The sequence below is a fragment of the Melozone crissalis genome, unplaced genomic scaffold, assembly GCF_028551555.1.
Source record: "Melozone crissalis strain CALT ecotype California unplaced genomic scaffold, PUWL_Pcris_2 ptg000027l_1, whole genome shotgun sequence".
NCBI lineage: Eukaryota > Metazoa > Chordata > Aves > Passeriformes > Passerellidae > Melozone > Melozone crissalis.
The window spans coordinates 8,403,633-8,423,757 of record NW_026535805.1 but is presented as its reverse complement, the minus strand read 5'-3'; the positions used below and the strand labels follow the sequence as shown (position 1 = coordinate 8,423,757).

At 35.3% G+C, this 20,125-nt stretch overlaps 1 protein-coding gene across 1 annotated transcript in view; it reads left to right on the top strand.

Annotated features, from left to right (window-relative positions):
• The window catches only part of LRPPRC (leucine rich pentatricopeptide repeat containing), a 78,848-nt gene that overhangs the window by 13,682 nt on the left and 45,041 nt on the right, over positions 1–20,125 (top strand). Inside the window, exons 12-23 of the mRNA XM_054280472.1 lie at positions 1,986–2,104; positions 2,661–2,754; positions 5,951–6,020; positions 9,142–9,169; positions 11,398–11,455; positions 12,584–12,690; positions 12,904–12,981; positions 13,308–13,361; positions 14,086–14,199; positions 15,415–15,545; positions 16,963–17,048; positions 18,686–18,890. Coding sequence (XP_054136447.1) covers positions 1,986–2,104; positions 2,661–2,754; positions 5,951–6,020; positions 9,142–9,169; positions 11,398–11,455; positions 12,584–12,690; positions 12,904–12,981; positions 13,308–13,361; positions 14,086–14,199; positions 15,415–15,545; positions 16,963–17,048; positions 18,686–18,890 — 1,144 coding nt within the window. The remainder of the gene's footprint in view (positions 1–1,985; positions 2,105–2,660; positions 2,755–5,950; positions 6,021–9,141; positions 9,170–11,397; positions 11,456–12,583; positions 12,691–12,903; positions 12,982–13,307; positions 13,362–14,085; positions 14,200–15,414; positions 15,546–16,962; positions 17,049–18,685; positions 18,891–20,125) is intronic.

The following is a 20,125-nucleotide window of genomic DNA, read 5'->3' as shown; positions in this document are numbered from 1 at the left end:
TATCATTTTATTATTTTTGCCTCTCTATTTTCATGTATGTTTGGTAATGCCCACAATACATGTGAATGTGTTCTCTACATGTGAATAATTTCTAAATCAATATACATGTATATTTGGGGGAGTGATCTCGAAAAAGATTGTGAGACCAGTGTTCTGCATGAGCATGACTGCACTTTTGTGCCTTTCTTTTTTAGTCTGTTTTTTGGTTGGGAGGGAGAGAAGAAGTCAGTGTGCTTTCCATTATGAGCAGCAAAGAACTTATAAAAGTCCATGTACATAATGCTCAAATCTTTTTAACTGAAATGGAAATGTTTCATTGCTTAGTATTGTGGAAGATGTTTATTTGACTGTAAAGTAGTTCTGCTTTTGATGAGGTAGAAAATGTATGCAAAACTGTAGAACTCTGTGTTGGTTTCATTAATCTTCTGTCCCCCCACAAATTGTACATCAGCTGCCTTAAAAAAATGCTGCTGCACATATTTTCATTTTAAGTTTGTTATTACTTTGGCTATGCAATTACTTTGGTGCAGTATGGTTGTGCTGGTGTTCTCACACCTGCCTTTTGCTGCTCAGGAAATGTGCCCTAGTCTGTCTGCCAGGGCGTGGGGATGCTTAATAAGCCTGTTTTCTGCACTCTGCTGCATACAGGCTTGAACTCAAACCTCCTGAGTGCACCACACCTTATTCACTGTTGGATCTAGTTCTTGGTCTTCAAACTAATTTTAATGTTAGAGTTATTTTTGAAAAGGTTTCAGCGTGAGAGGACTTAATGTATTTTCTGCATGTTGAAAACATGAAATAGAAACTAGCTGTCAACATTTGAAAGGTATGAAGAAAGACTTGGTGTAATTAATTCTTTATTCATATTTTTGCAGATTCTGGTCCAAAATCAGAGTTTTGTTTAAGGCAAACTTGAACAGATGATGCGACTTTAATCTAGTGTGACTTGCCTGCATGTATTTTCAAGTGCTCAAAGGGAATTCACATTTGATTATTTGCACCATAGTGCACTGCATAAAATATTCATGGAAGTGTCACTTTTCCATAGGTGGCACTCCAGGGCAAAGACAGGGACTTTGGACATTTTTAAAGTAATAAGTATGAAATGCAAGTTGAAAAAAACATATGCTGTTTGGTACTGGTGTCCTGCAGCAACTGACAAATCCTTTTTAGACCAGCAAAAAATTATTATACCTGTATTGGTTTTGACAGGAGTTCAGAGTTTGGTAGCTAAGGTTACTGTAAGAAGTTTCTGCAAATCAGAAGAGTGTAGGCAATTAAAAAGAATGACATATACTCTACACTCTGCTTGCTGGACTATTAATATTGGTGTCTGGTGTCTTCAAATGTGACTCTGCAGAAGTGATACACAGTCTCATTGTGTGACATGATGTGAGCCCTGTAAAAGTTACAATGTAGCTTCACTGGGATTGGGAGACTCCTTTTTCTGAGTTTCCAGTTTGAAGCTGATGTGTTGTAATCAACCAGTTTGATTGCAAACATGTTACTACTTTTAAACAAGTCCAGAGGAAAGTCCTGAGTACTGACACTAATCAGAGTTGGATACTGGAAACAAAACGACGAATGTATGATGTGTTGAAGAATGTGTTTGTATCTTGAGTTTATGTACTTTATATCAAATTTCAGATTTGTTTATTATGCACAATAATATGGGCATTTTGATACATATGTACATGAGTAACTCATATTTGCTGTGTAAGAAAATAACTTTGTATAATAGCAATTTCCAAACTGAACTTTCATGGTTTTTATAGTACAGCACAGAATACAAAGTTTTGTGAATTTATTTTAAGTTTCACAGTTAAAAATTTTATTAATACCTAAAATAGAAATGCAGGAATTTTCATGGCAATTTCAAGGAGGGAAATTGAGCCTTTTTTTGTAAAGCAACATTTATTTTTACATGTTTATTATCAAGTTTTCATTTTTCTAAAGGCTTAGCCTTATTAATTTTGCCTTGATAGGTATCTTTGAAGTTCTCAAAGTGATGCACACATTGGGAGTGGACCTTGATGCAGAAACCTATACAGACTATGTTTTTAAAAACTTTGCTGATACTGAAACTGCCCATGCCCAGCTGAAGGTGAGTTTATATGTAAAATCTGTAAAAATGGCTATTACATGGCTTCTTATATTATGTTCTCTGTGAGGGCTTTAGATACCAGTAGTGCTCCAAACATGAACCTGTTATGATGAAACCTGTTACGAATACTTAGAATATTTTTCAAACAGTTATTGCACTGATAGCTTGTTTATCATGTCTTCCTCCTGCTGCTTTACTTTTTCTTCTTCAGAGCTAACCAAAGTATTTTGCTCCAGACCTAGCAGCTTTTTGTTTCCTGAAGTGGAAAACAAATGAATGAATAGTCTCTTTTTGTTTCTGGTGAATAGTTTTTTTTACTCACTAAAGAATTGAGAATTGGAGACCAAATATAAGTGTCCCAGTCTTTCTGCCTTTCATAACTTTGTCTGTTGCAGTTGAGTTCAATGCTAAAAACAAATCTGATCAGCAGCAACTCGTTTGGCTGCCATATAGACTTGTGTAGAGCACCTCTGTGTTCTCAACAGCTAGCTTTGGGAAGGAAATGTTTAAAAATATGAAGTATCAGAAGTTCCATGGTTGATTGCTTTTTCTCTAGGAAAATGGCTGCCTGTTTGAAAGTGCTGGGCTCTATGTAGCAGAAATAAGAAGTGAAGCACTTCAGGGGAGACTGGACAAAGTTCTTTCTATATGTGAGTATTTTTCATGTTGCTTGTTGCTGTGTACTTGGTGATAGTTGGGATTGGTTGTAGGCTGAGAGATTTACTTGTGAGGTTTCAACATATGTGGGGAACTTGAGCAAAGTGCTTATCATGTGAGGTCTTCTGTGATGACTTGTCAGATTGAAACTGCCATAAATTTCTGAACCATAAAGTTCTGAACCATAAATCATAGTTTAATTCTTCTTTGGTATTGAACCTGACCATAAGATTTGTATCCAAGTTATTTGCATATAGCAGCTTTACTGTGATTCTGACAGGAATGTGACACCCTTGTACTTAGAGAGTTAAGCAAAGAGTTTGTTTTTCACAAGGCCTCTGAGGTGGTTGGTGCTGAGATTGCTTTTGTTTGCAGCATCAATGACTATAGAAAACCAGGAACGATACAACTCTGAAGTACTGCAGAGTTACTCATAAAAGAACCAGCTTTAAAGATCTGATGGTCACTGACATTAACCTGAGGGTGTTCTGCTGATCTTTTGGTCATGGAAGTTGTGTATAAATGTGATTGGTTAATTAGGCATTGAATTGTAGCATGTTTAAAAGGTTTTTTCAAAGACTGTTCTGAGGCTCAGTGCTTGCAAATGTTAATTTGTGTCATTGACTGAATGTAGGGATGGAATAATTGGCTTGGTTAAGTAAGAATGAGATTCTCTTCAAAATTTAAAGAAATAGTTTTAATATTCCTAGTATGCTGATGCATTAATAAAATAATTAAACTTGGGCTAAATCTAATACAGGAAAATCTCTTTGTGAACAACAGTTTTGTTTGTCCCAGTCTCAGGGAAAAGCTTAAGCAGTTGCTTGCTGTGGTTGTCTTTAACTGTTTTATTTAACAAATACAGAGATAAATAGTCTATATACCATGACTCTGGGAAGCTGTTGTGTTACAGGTGAGAAAATTGAGTAGTTGCTAATCAGTGATTTGATTTTGGTATTGGAGAGTTATCAATTAGTGAATCCTCAAGATTCACCTTACATTTTGTTTGGTTTTATTACAAAAAGAACCTAAAAAGCATAAACCCAGCCATTGACCCATAAAATTTAAGTCCCTAAAAAGAAACTTTGAATTTTCTTTCAAAGGAGGACTGTTTATTAACAACAATGAAATCTCTTTTGGAATGTGAAATAGTTTGGGGAATTTTTTTCTCCATGAAAATGTAGACCACTCCTTTCATTCTGCTTAACTGAAACAGGCTGGCTTTAATATGTTGTAAGACACAAATGCATGTATGCCCGGTATGTGGTAAATGTATATATCAAAAGTATGATACAGGCACATAGAGTAAGTTGAATTCTGTCTTACTGTCACAAAATTAGTATCACTTAGTATATTATTTAGCCATTGTCTGTGAGTTGAATTTAAATCTTTTAGTGGTATTTCTGTTTACAAAGAACAGGGTTAATAATTCATGGAGACATATCAAATTTCTTTGAACTTGAGCTTTAAAGGAAGCTATTCCCTAAATAGTTTACCAAGCTGAAATGAATGCTAGTAAATCTAATTAGCACCTATGTGATGATAAGGCACAGATATTAAACAGCTGATTTTTTTTTTTCTTTTTGACTTGTCTCCTTTTGCAGTATTACAAAGAGGGAAAAATAAATGCAGTATGGAAAATAGTTTGAGATTGTCTCATCAGTATAGTCAGAGGAGGCAAAGGTTGGTTATTAATGCTGGCTGCTATCTAGGTGTATTGATTCAGCTTCTCATGCCTTATAATGTATAGATTGGTGCTACTGACAAGATGAAAACTCCGAGGATCAGCTGAGGAATCTGGGCACATAAGGCAGCGTACATGAGAGCCGCTTTTTCCCTTTATCATGCCGTTCCATTCCACTTCATTGTCAGCCCCTTGATTTTCTCAGACTTGTTTGTTGCTAAGGAAACCAGGTTGCCGATTGTCAGCAGCAGCTGAGCATACTAAGATGCTTTTCTGCTGGTTTTTGTATGAGCAAAAAGTTTAATATACTGCTGGAGGAGAATTTGTATTGAAGGTGTCTTGAAACCAACTCTACCTGAGGTTTTCAAACAAAAAGTAATGTTCCAGCATTTAAAGCTAGAGTTAGACTAAGGAAGTGCTCTTAGCATGTTCTTGTCTTTAACTTCCCAGGTTCCTTTAGAGCTGGGGTTTTTATTTTGGTTATCTTCTACCATATTGCAGCCCTTGCAGAAAGGGCCCTGTGCAGTCAGGTTTTTCCTGCAATTAATTCCATTGTGGTGCTGGAGTGAGATGTAGGTGATAACTTCATACAGGACATAAATGCACCCACTACTGCATTTTTTTCTTTGCTGGTCTGCGGTGCTGGAGTGAGAGGCAGCAATTCTACAGGAAGAAGGTAGAAAGCTATGGAATATTTAGTCAAGCAATGGTGTAAAGATGAGGACATGAATCATAACTGTAAATTACCTCTCAGAGACATCTAATTTTAAGTGATTTTGCAGTTTCCTTTGTGTTTTAATATTATTGTATATAACAACATATAGAACTGTATATTTGTCTCTTTTTCCCCCCCCCCCCGTAGATTTAATTTAATTCAGTGGATAGCACTTTACATGGAACTACTTTTTCTATCTTATCAGGGAGTTTATACTAGTGGAAGCGCACACTTAAGAAAGTGTTGTGCCATTGATTTTTGCTTGGATTTTTATAATTTTATTTTTATTATTATTTAAAAAATAAAAGGCAAAAATTTAAAACCTATTTTAAGGCAGGTGTTCGGTCTGAAACAATTAGCAAATCATTTGCCTTCAGTGGATTTTTTTTGTTCCAGCACTAGTATCTCAGGTTTTCTTGATTAGTATTGTTTGAGGTTTGTCTGGCTTTATGGAATTGGTCTTGTACTTTCTTTAGAAAGATGCTTTATGCAATTAATAATTATAAAAAGTTAATTTATTAACTATTGACATGGAAGACAATATAGAGGGAAAACTTCTGACTTTCTGAATATTTGATTGCTTTTGAAATGGATCAGATTTAGAGCTGATAAAAACAAGACTGTTTCAAACACTTGGACATTTTAAATCTTGGTTTATAAATGTTTGTCAGCATTTAGTAAACTATCAAAATAGCTTTTCAAGTGGTGGTTTATTTACATGATCTGCTCAGTTGTTGCAATTCAGGGATTTTTTGACAATGACTATTGAGAAAATTTTCTTTATTTCCAGTGTCTTCAGCAAACATGCCTGCTATAGATAATCGTCTGTTTAGAAACAGCCTCTTTATGGGTTTTAAAAGGTAAGGTTGTTATATGAATACTTTCTTTTTCCTGTGTAACAAAGTTCCCTCTCTTTTTGTCTTGTTGAACAGAAGTCTGTCTAGTCTTTTGTCCCCTGCTTCAGGTTTGAAAAGTAGCATTCCAGGTGTAGTAGGAGATACTGTTGTTCCTCCCTGCTTTCCTCATTTTCCTTGCCTCTACTATGTATGAGCCTACACTTGAAACATTATGTGTAGTAGATGAAAAAGAATTTCATTATTCTTTGTTCTGTGCTATGTGCCCATATATAAACTTAGGTTAGTAAACATTTGGGGGTTTATCTTCATTCACTTTTTTTTTAATAAACAGCTGTGCTACTGTAAAATTTCCCTAAAGATTGTCACTATTAACCAGTAAAGTAATAGGGTGCTTGATGAAGGTGAAATACCAGTAGGAGCCTGGCTTTTTCTGCTACATGTGCTAACTTTCTGTGCCCTCTGGGTTAATGTGGCTCCTGAACACTGACATGTAACACCTGGTTCTGAGCTACATTGCCAGGACTTTGTGTTCCCAGTCGTATGGTCCTGTTCTGCAAGGAAGGTTCCTTGGGTGTTTGTAAGATTGTCTTAAGCTTCTGCAAGCAGGTGTGAATTAGCAAGCACTTCTATCATGCAATGCTTGCCCCAGTCAAATGTTTAGGACTGGGAATGATAGGGTTTTTTTCAGCATGCCTACACCACAGGGAACAAGAGAAGTCACCTAATATTATCCAGGACCAGGGTTTGAAGGTTGATTTTGTTATTTCTTGGAATTTTGTAATGAGTGTGAAGTAGAACTGGTTTTGGTTGGATATTAGTAAAACATGACAGGTGAATATGACCAAAATAATTTCCTAGTAAATTGCATGTTCTATCTACCTGGTCCTGTTGTATCATAGGAAAAGGAGGAGAAAAAGCAAACCAGTGTTGAAATTTGGTTTCTCAGCTAGGCCCTAGCTGGCCTTGGCATCCAAGGGATAAGTGAAATATTTTAGATCCAGTAGGAGCATATTGCTGTTTCTTCAATAGTCAGCCCCGGAATCATCTGTTTCAGATGTATTAATTAAAGTAAAAGACTTTCTAAACACATTTTCTCTCTATAAGTATGGATAAATATCCAACTGAAGTAGGATTTTCACTAGAAAGCAATCCATGCCAATGTTTACCACCCACAACCAACACCAGGCTGAAATATTCCTGCCACGGAGAAACTGTGCAGGTGTGCAGAATGTGATTTAAAGTATCTTTACAATGTCATCATCTTGCTAGCAAACTATGTGCTAAATATTACAGTCTTCCCAAGTGAAACAGTTACTTTCCTCATAGGGGAAACAATTCCTGCTGTTCTGATTACATCAGTTATTGGATATCTGGGCTAAAAGCTCAGAATTCTGATAGAAATTAAGGTTAGAGGTCTTTTGATGTGATTTTTTTGGGGGGATGGGGTGGTGGTGGGTTTTTTTCACTTTTTACTTCAGCTTTCATTGCCACTCTTAGGTGTGTCATAAGTTTCGTTTATCTGTTTTATGTTTTTCTTTTGTTTGCCCTTCTTGCTCCCTGGTTTCAGACACTGTGTTCAAGGTCACCTGTGCTCAGATTTTACCCTTACATTATTTCTGAAAGCATACCCACTCATGTTGCCTTTTCTGTTTTAAACTTTAATGGCTATAACAGCCTGAGCATGAAACTTGAGGGTATGATATAGCAGAGAAGAAAGAATATTTGTAACTTTTGTAAAGACCACAGCAAAATTTTATGGCTAAATGCAGGTCTTGTGTGTTGAAATGAACAAAGTTCAGGATTGGAGTGCAAAAGTACAGGGTAGGGATGCCAGGGACATGTAAACAATGTCTGTGGCAGACTAGTTTATGGATTTCTGGTGAAACTGCTCTTTTCCAGTAACTGCTTGAAAGTATTCCCATTCTATTTGCCTGATGTACCATTACTATTTCAGAGTCAAGTACTTTAGGAAATTGATGCATTTGCTATCTGCAGTTCATTGTCATGCTGTCAGTGTTGGAGTGAGTTCACCCAACAAAGCTTAACTAACCTCACAGATGGCATTTTCTTTTCCCTCTGTGTGGACCTGCATTTGACTCATTTTCAAATACAAGTGGCAGTTGCACAGAAGGAACAAATGTTTCATAGGCTTGAACTTCCTAAATAAAGTCCTAAATTTCTGTGAATGCATTCTAGTTTTTGTGCATCTGTTCAGACTGACATCTTACTTTCCTCTAATGAGAATTACAGGAAAATAAAATCATGTAATAAGATTTTGTTTTCTTACCCGTGCCTATATTAATGCTGTTTTATAGTTTTCCGAAAGTTACAAGTATTGAAAACTTACAGATTCTAATGAGAATTTTGAAGTTCTATGAATTACAGGAAAATGTCAGGTTTTTAATAGTTGAGACAGCTGATTTACATTAAGATGTCAGGGGTTTAATACTTTGGTGAACTGGTTAGCATGATTTTTCGTTGTAACCTCATGATGTACAGAGAATATTCTTCTTCAAGTTCTGTTTCAATCTATGAGGGGAGAAAATCTATGTTTGGTTTTCTACTTTCTAAAATATTATGTGTTTCTCTCACTATAATGACCATTATACCTTAAAAGATTTGATTACTTTCTTTTTTTGCATAGGATTAATGCGGTAATAGCTGCTTGTAGTTATCTTGGTGTATAAAAGGTCTAATGCACAGGAGAGTTAGATTTTTTTGTTCCTAGCAAATTCCATGTATCAAGTGGTTTCTATGTAAAGTGCAGCTTAAGTGAAGCTTATTTTCTTGAAATGCTAAATAGAGAAGTATAAAAAAAAAATACAATTAGGATATGTTAAAAAATTGAACTAAGACCAAAACTAAAACACTTTCTAGTCATAAGTGATCTATTTGGAATCCTGGATTGTTTTAAGTTTTTTAGCAGAAATTATGAGCATATTGAGTATAGTAAAAAGCCCTTAAGTTATTCTGTGCAAAATTGACTTAAACAGTATGTGGCAATTACTGTATTTTAATTTCATCTAAATAAGATATTCAGTGTTAATGTTCTGTGTTGTTTTAAAGAAAGCTACAAGAGTAAAATAATTTTGTTGCTTTTGTTATCCTTTGCTGCCCTCTTCAGCTCAGATGATGTACATCTATGGAGCAAGGTAAGTGGAGATAAAACTAAATAAAATCAAGATTCTTTAGGCATTGCATGTTTGTGCTGCATTGTTGTAAATCTGAATTGTGAAGATGAAAATGGTAGACCGGCTAACTTGAGCTTCTGTCAGTGGCAGATGGGACAAGTGTATCAAACTGAGTTTTCAAATCAGACAGTTAAGTGGAATTGTGAAAAGTCAAGTGTGGTATTACCATGTCATTTAGCTTATTCTACTGCAGTTTCTAGATCAATGTAGTTACTACTGAAGGTAATTGTAGCTTCTGGACCAAAGTCTGCCATGGTTGTGCCATCCGACATCAATTCGCTTTCCTGCCCTCCTTAAACTTTCTCCCTGTCCTCACACTGGTGCTACCAAAATAGTAAGGCAGACTTAGTTTTTCAGAGTTTCTGTTATATCACTTAAAGCATCGAAGTCAAAGCCAAATAAAGAAGTTACCTGGATGAACTCCAAGGGAAATTGCTGATCGTTTTGCCCGATCCTGCATTAGGGCTACATTAGAAAGACACTGCAATATAACTTGATTGTTACATTTCACACAGTACTAGAATAAGGGAGATGTTGGCAGATACTGCTTTGGATGTGGTTTCAGAATTTGGGATGGGATGCACTGTGTTTTTATTGTTATTCCTCAGGACTGTAACTGCTGATTAATAAAAGTGCATTTTAGATTTCACAAAGAAATCTTGGAAGTAAATGGAACTTGAGATTTGGAAAGTCTCTGATCAATGGTTTGCGTAAAATCAGTTCAGGATTTTTTTGACATTTTATTACCTTTTACTGCTATGTGATGATTCTGGTGAGAGGATATTTTTGTCTGCTGCCTCTCTCCTTCCTTTTTTGCATTTAAAAAAAAAGGGAGAGCAGGAGAAGAAAATAGGACATCTCTTATTGATCCCATTATGAAAAAAATTTTGAAGGACAGAGAGCTGAAGTAATAGTGGTCTGCATGTGAAGTAATATCTAGAGTTAATTTTGTTCTTCATCACAATGGAAGAAAAATTTTGTTGCCTTCACTAAGTTTAAGAGTAAATACATTCATTGAACTTCTAAAATAAGAAATGCTAACACTGGAAGTAAATAGACACTTAGAAAGAGAAATAATATTACACATTTTTTTCTGTAATTCATTGCTTTTAGTATTCTGATATTTGATTCAGAAGAACTGTTATGACTTTTTTGTATTTTATTGCAGTGTGTATTGATTTGTCATAGGAAGATGAGGTGAAAAGGGCAGAAAAATGCTGTATTTTCACTGTGAACAGTGTCCATGGTGTTGGTAGAAAAGTAATAGATAAGATATTCAGGTGCACATTTGGTATTTTGTCTTTATTTATCTATCCATTCTCATCAACAATTGAAGGTGAGGGTTCCTTTTCTTTTGTCATTACTTAAAACACAGCACTTTGGCAGTAAGAATGCATCTCTTTCTGACTTCTTTGAGATTGCATTCTAGAATCATGGGATATAAAACAAAAATTCTTGAAGCACAATTTCAGTTTTAACTGAAGATTTAATTCATAAAGTTATTTTATTTCCTTAAGAAGAGTCAAATGATTTTTAAAGTGATGTTGTTTGGGTTAAAGTATTTGTAGGTAAGATGTGGGGGGCTTTTGGGTAAATGCTTTTTTCCTTTCAGTGGAGGTAAAATCTATATATTTCTTTGGTTTGCAGGATGGATCAAACAAGTGCTAAATATAGTTGTATTTAATTTTTATGAACACATGTTCTGTCATTCAAAATTGCACTTATTTACAACTAGCTATGCTAGTTACCTTAACTTTACCGGAGCATGATAAATGTTGTTCCTTTATAATTTTTTTGTATTTGCTTCTTTCAGATGTAAAAAATAAGAAGCTTTTTAGGACAATTTCAGCCTTTTGATAAATTGGAAGATAATTGTAGCATCTTCAGGAGTGACACAATTAAGCAGTGTCTTAGGATAGCTAGCTTCCTAAGAAGATATATAAACAGAATACCAGTGTTCCCTGTCTTAAAGCTATACCTCAGAAAGCATTTCTGTTGCAATATTTTTTCAAGAAAACCCTTTTATTTGCCAAAAAACCCCTTTGTGTTTCTTAGGGAATGACTATGATGTGGTAAAGAATAATACTTTAACAGAGAGATGTTTTATTATTTTGAGAATTCAATTTCAGATACTATTTGTCCTTGCTTGCTGCTTTTGGCTGCAATGTACGATTATTCTGTCTCACCAGATAACAGAAGTGTTGTACAAGGATGAACGTTATTGCCTGACGCCTCCAGGACCAACTGGTAGAGTTTCAATTTCTATGATTGTAACTTATCCACAAATCCCTTCTTCTGTGTAATGATGGGTTTGAGGGATTACAACAGTAAACACTGATTGCTTCTTTTTGAAAGTGAAATTTGAAAACATGTTGGGTAAAATCCTGATTCAAATAATCAGAGCATATTCTGTGAGATCCACAAGATATTTTTTCTTTTTAGAATGATAAACAAATCTTACTGATAATGATGTATTTTTCTAAATTTATAGATCAAAATGGAGAAGGAGCACAGTATCAGTGCTTAAATACTTTAAAAAGAAAGCAGTTTTTCAACCTATTTTTACATTTAATGGTAAAGGTACTGATTTGGTTAGGCAAATGGTACTTAATATCCCAAATCTTCTAGCTTGAAATAAGTATACTTTTTTGTTTATGTGTTTGTTTAAAAAAGGTTTGGGTTTTCTCCCTCCTTTCAGAGCTGGAGGAACAAGAAGGTATGAGGACAGCTAACCTTTGAGAAGGCAGTACTTGATACTCTTCCTGTTCTGGGAAGAGCTACAGAGCCCCACATATTTTGCACTGCATAGATAAGAAACTTAGCATAATTTGATGAAATCTGTTCATCTTAATTTTCATTGGCTAATAGGCAGTTTCTTCAGTGTTACTTGCTCAAATGGTTAAAATATTTTTGTATGCTTTTATATTAATATTACAATACTTAATGTAGCTTGGTAATGGAATATAATGGGTAAAATGTACAGAATAAATATGCAAAGTGTTATAAATCTGTTTTTTCTTTTGAGCAATGACAAAATATTTGTGGCAACTATTTGGGGTAGCAGGCAGGAAAGGGGGGGAAGGCCTTGGGCAGTACCACTTCTGTCATACGGTAGTGGAAAAAAATAGATTGAAGTAAGATTCTGTACTGAAAAGCTGTCACTAGGTCTGAAAATAATTAATATTCCTTTCACTCACCAGTTAGATATGTGCTCCCAAACCACATAATCTCTATGCCTCAGTGATCATTGTTGCCATTTCAGAGCCTCTCATCAGGGTGACATCTCACACCAAAATGATTTCTTATAAATTAATCTTGATAACATGACAGTCTCGGTAATTTTAGTGGAATGCTTTCTCTTGTTTTTTTCCACAGAAGCTGTTGGCTATTTTCTTTATCACTTGATTGACAGCATGAGTGACTCAGAGGTACAGGCCAAGGAGGAGCGTTTGAGACAATACTTCCATCAGCTGAAGAAGATGGTACCATTTCATTTTTTGCTACATAATGCCTGTCCTGCCTGACATGTATCTATTAGGTTTGAAATTGCTGCTTTTAAGTACAACCAGACCACTTCTCAATGACATGCAAGAGCTGGAGACTTGAATTACGTCTGAGATAATTTCTGTTAGACAAATTTCAGTTTGGTTCTGTTTCAAAACTCATATAATTTTTTTCCCCACCTCTTGGTACAGAATATAGTTATCCCCACCAGCCACTACAGCGGCATTTGCAGACTGCTGGACTCCTCTCAAGTTCCTGAATTAATTAAGGTCTGTGGTTCTATAGCAATTACTTTGAATCTAAAAAAATCTCTGAATATATTCTCCTTTGCAAAATAAATATCTTCATGCAGTGATTATATGTAAGCCTTTTAACCTTTCTGTGATTTTTCACTGTTGTAGCTGGTTTCATTTCTAATGTGAAAGGGATACATTTAATAAGTGCTGTTTCAAGTCAGTGTAATAGTGCTGCAGAACACAGCTTTTTTTACCATTGCTGTTATGTAATTACCTTGAACCTTTTGAGTACGATATGCTTACTTAGAGATTGAACTTAGGGGGAGATCAGTGATATTTTTTGTCTTACTGAATTTCAGGATGTAAGGTTACTGTGTCATAAACCATCCCTGTCTACAGACAACATTCCAGAAGTAAGTAAATTCACAGATAGCTGTGCTTGTTCTTACTGTAATAATACTGTTTGGATATAGGGTTTAGATGAAGTGTAATCGCTGGCTTTCAGGTCATGGAAGTATATTAACGTTATTTAAATCTACCATTTCAAGTTCAGAGGTTACTTTCCAGAGTAGGAGTAAAGGCTATCCAGATTTTCATACAGACCTGATACTTGACCTTGGAGTTGGCTGAGTTCTCATGCCTCAGTTTCCCTGCCTGGTAGATATTTTTTTTGAAAGTTCTAGTTAGTTAACAATAGTGGTGTGAGGCTTAATTCATGCTTGTAAATTACAGTGATCCACTTGAGTGGCAGGAAACATATAAATCCATACTGCTTCTAATGGTCGAGTGTCAAGTCCTTACATTTCTGATCTGAGCAAAGTGGAGATGGAAAAAGAAACAGGCTTGTATTCCCTACTTCCCTGAACACAAAGAACTGAGTGCGAGAGAAATAGTAATGTTGACCTTTGTAGATATGTGACTTAATATTGGGTTTTTATTTTTTTTACTGTATTCTGACTCAAGTCTTCAATTAGTATGTACTGTTTAAACAGATAAAAGCACCTTAAATGATTAAAAAAATTTCTTTGAGTATGAAAGAAAAGGATTATTTTGTCTGTCTTTTATTAAAGTGATCCGACAAGTTGCTCAGGGAAGGGTGTTTTCACAATTGACATTCTTTCTGTTTCCTCCATTTAGAGTGCTAAATCTGACGTGTCTGCTTTGGAGAAGAAACTGGAAAAGCGAAAAGCTGAAAACCAGCCTATTACAGATGTCTTGAAACAACTCATACATGCTCTTTGTGAAGAAGAGGTATCTTAAGCAATGCAGAGATAATTGGAAACACATAGCTATATTTTTAAAGGGACATAAATGACTGTGTTATGGAAAGACACAGTTAAGCAAAGACAAGTGCAGTGCTTCAGGTTTCATGGTTTTGATGCTTATAAATCAAACATAAGTGCAAAAAGCAATTAAATCAAAAGGTTAACTAATTTCAGCAACACCTTGAATGGCATGTTTTGGGGTTGCTGAAGTTTGTTTACAATAATCTGCAAAGTGAATGATAGTAACAGCTGTGATAGGTTTATCATACATGCCAAATGTCCTTTCAAGCCATGGCTCCGGTCTCTTATATCTAGATTGTCAAGCAACTGATACATGCACTAGTCATTTGCAATTCAAATATTACTAGGTTGTTAATGCAGGGATTGAAATTCCATTTTCCTGCAGGAGGAAAGCTCTTCTGAGATAAAGGGTCTCTTGCCTTCATTCGGCAGGCGTCCAGCTGTAGTTTACATTCATTTAGTGTGTGTCTGTAATTTGTGGGGTATCACCACACTTTTGTTAGGTTTCTTGTTCAGTATGATCCTGCCTGTAAAGCTGGATCTATAGGAGCAGTAACAGTTGTGCAGGTGATAGCACAATATTCTCTGCTGCTACGAACACAATTTAGAAAGAGTTGAGTATCTCGGCTGTGTATCTCTACAATTTTGCATATGAAATAAGCCTAGATGCAAACACCATTGCAAGTTCAGAGTGGTCAAAATGTATGAATAAGAATTTATAGAAAGATAAGCTTTCTATGGAATTAATAAGTAGTTTCTTATCCTTTAGAAAGTAGTTTTGTTATGTGTTTGGCAGTGTACCAGGTGAAAATGGTTATGAATTCCAAATAAATAAGAACTGTTTTAGAATATGGGTTAATCATGTTCACGATTATTGGGATGAAAAAAAAAAAAGACATCTCTTACATTAAAAAATGCAAAAAATATAAATGCAAAGCAAGAAATTTTATTAGAAGTCTATTCTCAAATTAATGTAAAAGGTGTTCTACAAAAATAATGTTTGCGAAACAGCTTTCACTCTTAAAATTTCCTAAAGCATTACAGCACTGTGTTCTCGTATGTGATCCTACACTACTAAAAGCACTAAAGCAGTCATATAACTGCACACTGAATGTATAAGATTCATAATGTCAGATTGACTTTTCCTCTCGTTCACATCTTTGCTTTGTTCCTTTTTTAGAATATGCAAAAAGCCCTTGAAGTGAAAGCCAAATACGAACCGGACATGGTTGTCGGTGGCTATGCAGCCTTAATAAATTTGTGCTGTCGACATGATAATGTAGAAGAGGCAATGAACCTGAAAGAAAAAGTGTAAGTACACCGGCACTGAAACATGTCACAGAGATTTATGCTGATACACAGACCTTGTTGAATTAAGTAGGTTGAGTATTAACCCCCTCATCCATTTTTAATTAGTTTTCCCCAACAATGTATGTGCATTTAAAACAGTCATGGGTGTGGTTTTTGGAAACAAAAAATTTGCTTTGTATAATTGAACATTAGAAGCAGCTACTTCTTGTGGTCAGTAATTTCATTTTATTTTTATTTTGAAAAAGGCAGATTGCTACATAAGATGTTTTATTTTTATTTTAAACAGGCATGGTGTCTAAATTGAATTTTGGCTTAATTTACAGTTAAAGACGGGCACCTGTATTGTGTGTTACAAAGCACCTAGAATGTGTTTAGAGTGTGGAACACCTATATTGTTTTTAGAATAGCAGTGTTTGAGTAGTGTTACTTTAAGACTGTCAACAAGCATTCTATTTTAAATTTTTATATTCAGTTCTTTGAAACTTGGCAGTAAAAGTTAGCTCCCAGCTAAAACATGCCATGCATGACTTAGCCCAGAGCGAATTCCTACAGATGATCCTTTTATTTGTCCCTTTCTTTTTTCCCTCAAAAGGCTCCTTTTGGTCTGGTGCTGTAGTGACTTAAAAACAAGTTATATGTGACTTTCAGGGTCTCTCTCTCACATACATCCACAAAGTACTTGTTTAGGTTTTACAGTAGGTTGGCAGTCAGGTGCTCATTACACCTTGCTAGTGTTAGAAATTATGTGAAATGATTGAGCTGTGAATATAAAGAATTTTGCCACTCTACAAATAAGGGTTGTGGATTGGCTTTGACTGCAGTTCTGCTCTCACACAGTCCCCAGCGTGAGTTTGCAGGAAGTGAAATTCAGTGTTCTGCTGGAGTTTCACTGCAGTAGCGCATTTTTACTGATCTGCCTCAAGTGTAGCCTCATGTTGCAAAAAAGTGTCCCTTTGGATTGTTATACAAAGAAATAGTGGTGAAGGAATTAACTTCTAGTACTTCCAGAGAAAAGAAACAATGCTTAGAAGGAACTTGAAAATAGTGGCTATGAACTTAGGCAAATAGTTTCAGTCTCTCTGTCGAAAAGAATATAGCCCTGTTCCAGTCATCTGCACTATTTTCTTCCCTGGCTTCTGAAAAATACCCTATTTTAGAGTCAGATTATTTAATTATCTGCCTTTCTCAGAAACATAACCTTTGGCTTTTGAGGGTGGGAAAGTCCATGGATCATGTTTTTAAATCATGTTCTAATGATGCATCTTTTCAATTCTATCAGATTTTTCCTTTAAGACTCACTATCATTTTTAGCTCTTAATGCTGTGGCTGTGTTATGCATTTCTAAAAATAAATATTTAAGCAGAAGCTATGAAATGTCAGCCTCTGTTGATAAAATTCTTAATGCTTTAATTTCCAGCTTCCCTAAGAATTCACCTGTTGCTCTTGACAGTGGAAAGTACATAGCCCTGATAGAAGTCTTAGAAAAGCATGGTAGACTGGAAGGTAATCCATTTGCTTTCATTGTGTGTTTCTGCTATATAATAAAGGTATCTTGCCTCGAGAATAAAAATGTGACTTGATATTAATGGTATATCATGTCCTGAAAAGTGCTTGAACATTTTGCATACAAATTTGCATGTGAATTCAACCAGAGATGCTTGGACAGTGCAGGCCATTAGTTTTAATGGATTGGCAAGCTTGTCATTTACATTTGCACAGCTCAGTGCTTTTTGCATTTCTGCAGCTAGTTTTTATTAGCATTGCTGTTTGGATTGAGTTTGAAGATCATGACTTATGGCACAAATTGCGTATGTGCCTAGACTAATGGCTTTGTTTTTGCTTAAGAAGGTCTGAAGGCTGAACATAAAACCTATAAACATAACCCTCTCATAAGAGCCAAGTACTGCAAAAAAAAAATTAACTTTTCACAAAGTATGTATTTTTCTGTTACTATTCTTTTTTATATTTGCTATTGGATTTTATATTCAATCTGTAAACTGCCTGGAAATTTTGGCTTTTTAATGAGTGTTCTACAAACTGCGTACTTCATATTTCTAGATGTTTGCATTAAGCTGTTAGCTCTTTGGTTTTTGTAATTTAGTCTGATATAATTCTGTGGCTTACATGGTTTGGTTGATCTTTAAAAATAACTCTAGACTGTCATTAGCTTTAGAAGATGATTCTGAGTATTGAGCTCTATGATTTTGTAGAGTAACAACTAAAGTAACACTATAAAACATGGTCTAAGCCTAGACACAAAATGTCATGGTTTTATTTAAAGCACTGTGAAACAAAACAAAAAAACTAATACAGTTTTTTTCATGTAAGATCTTCCTTTGAAATTTGTATTGGCCTTTTATTAAGCTTACTGTTAGAAAAATAATAAACAAAGCTGATGTTGTCCAAATCATAATAAATCAGATCATGTCCACCTCTACATTAAGCAGTTTGAAAATATGAGCTTGCTTTTAAGACGATAAATGTTCCTCAGAAAATAAAATAATTCAGAAATGTAGCCAAATGTAAAGTGGTCAAAACATTCTGTGTATGCAGTAATTAAGAACATTATAAAAATGCGCTTATTCCATATACAAAAATGTTTGTTTCCGCCTTACTAATGAAGCTTAATGAACCTAATGTTTTAACATGCAGTCTGTTAGAAAGCTTTCATTGGCTCTCCTTGGCTAATTAGTATCGACACAGCAAACAGGCCCTATCGGTATCAGACCATTAGTCTGGCTGTATATACAGTGTAAACATATCTTTATTATCTGGCCTCGTGACAAGCCATCTGCTGAAGAAACAATGGAGTGATTTAGCAGATGTTAGCATTGAACGATAAAAGCATCCATTTAGTAGAATCTTGCAGCTATAGGGCAGGCTGTACAGGGTTATGTGGTGCAGAGTGGGCACACAGTTCCTATCTATAATTTGTAGTCAAAGTTGCAGGAAAATGATAAAACCATGCTATTGTGGATTTATAATTGTAGTCTCGTTTAGAAATGCAAGTAGTAATTAACTTGAAATCGGCATTATACACCAGAATTTACATTCCTGCTGGGTTTGAAATGCTGTTTTAATAGCAGTTTGTTTTCCCTACATGAAATTACCTAAGGGTCTTTTGTGTTGTTTCATTGTAGATGCTATTAACATTCTAACGGAGATGAAAGAGAAGGATGTTCCTATCTCAGGCAGAACAGTTGCATCTTTTCTCCGCATTCTTAATGCCGCTGCCACACGAGGTGAAGTTGAAACAGTGAATCGATTACATGACACCATTGCAAACCTGGGCTTGGTGCGAACTGCTGCCCTTCATGCCCCTCTGATTACAGTTCACCTTGAAAAGTAAGCTATGCTTGGGCTTCAGATGAACCAAGTTATGATATTTATGTGTGTTCTGTGACCTGTGTACGCAATTCACAGCTGCGCATACGTGTCTGGAAGTGCTCACGCACGTGCAATTACTGAAGTGATCTTAGAGCAGTAATGAACAAATATGTTTTCTTCATTTAGCTAAGTCTCTTTTCATCAGCTAGACATCATGTCACGATCTCTGGGAACAGCAGCTGTGTTTTACGGGCACATCAGAGATGAAGTGGCTATATGTTGGAATATGCTTATGAATTAGTTTGTTCTAAAGTCTGTTTGACAAGATAGCTATTGAGAGCATGATAGGTGCAGTGTCAGCTCTTGTGGTTAAGTGGAACCACATCAAAACAGCATTATTTTGCTGTGCCTTCCAGTATATCTCAGGTGAGTTGCAGGATGGTTGTTGAATGCTGAAGTATTTTTAATTCATGTAATTCAAATAGTTTGATATCATTGCCAGTAGGCTGCTGTGTTTCTGAATTTAAAATTCAAAGTAAATACTGTCTGGTCTGTTATGTTTGAGGGATTTTGCCAATATATACTTGTACCATTTATTAGAGAGAAGGAATTTTGTACAGGCATTCTGTTGGGAAGTGTCTTAAATTCCTTGTGAATTATTCCTTTGCATAAGTTTTCATTATGACGTGTAGAATATTTGAATTAACATGCATATGAATTTTACAATAATTTCCTTTTAAAATCAAGGCAAGAGTTGCTTTTCCTTTACCATATGCACAATCCTTTTATTATTCTTTTCTGTGTCACTTCTGTAGTTCCGGGATTTTCGACACTTGTAGCTAGAGTTTATGAATCGATTTCTTAAGATTTGGTTCATGTAAACAAAATGTTATTGGCATAAATATAATATCTATGAAATAAATGATTTTTCATATTATCATATAAGTCAGCCAATAGGGGCTTTTAGTTCTTGTAGGTATTCTGGGTATGCAAGGTCTGTATACCATTTCTGTATTGGAAATTCTTGAGCAAGCGCTAACTCATGGTAGATGTGTGCACATTCTCTTTGAAAAACAGTGTTTTAAAAAGTGGTCAGCAGTTAAGAATATAGTGTACATCTTCTCAGTCAGTGACTCTGCCTTGGTTGCATCACAAGCCAGGCAGATGTTTATGAAAGCAATTTAACTGCAATCATATGTAACTAATGTGTCGGAAAAATATCTGATATGCTTTGCAGTGTGCATAAGAGCAGC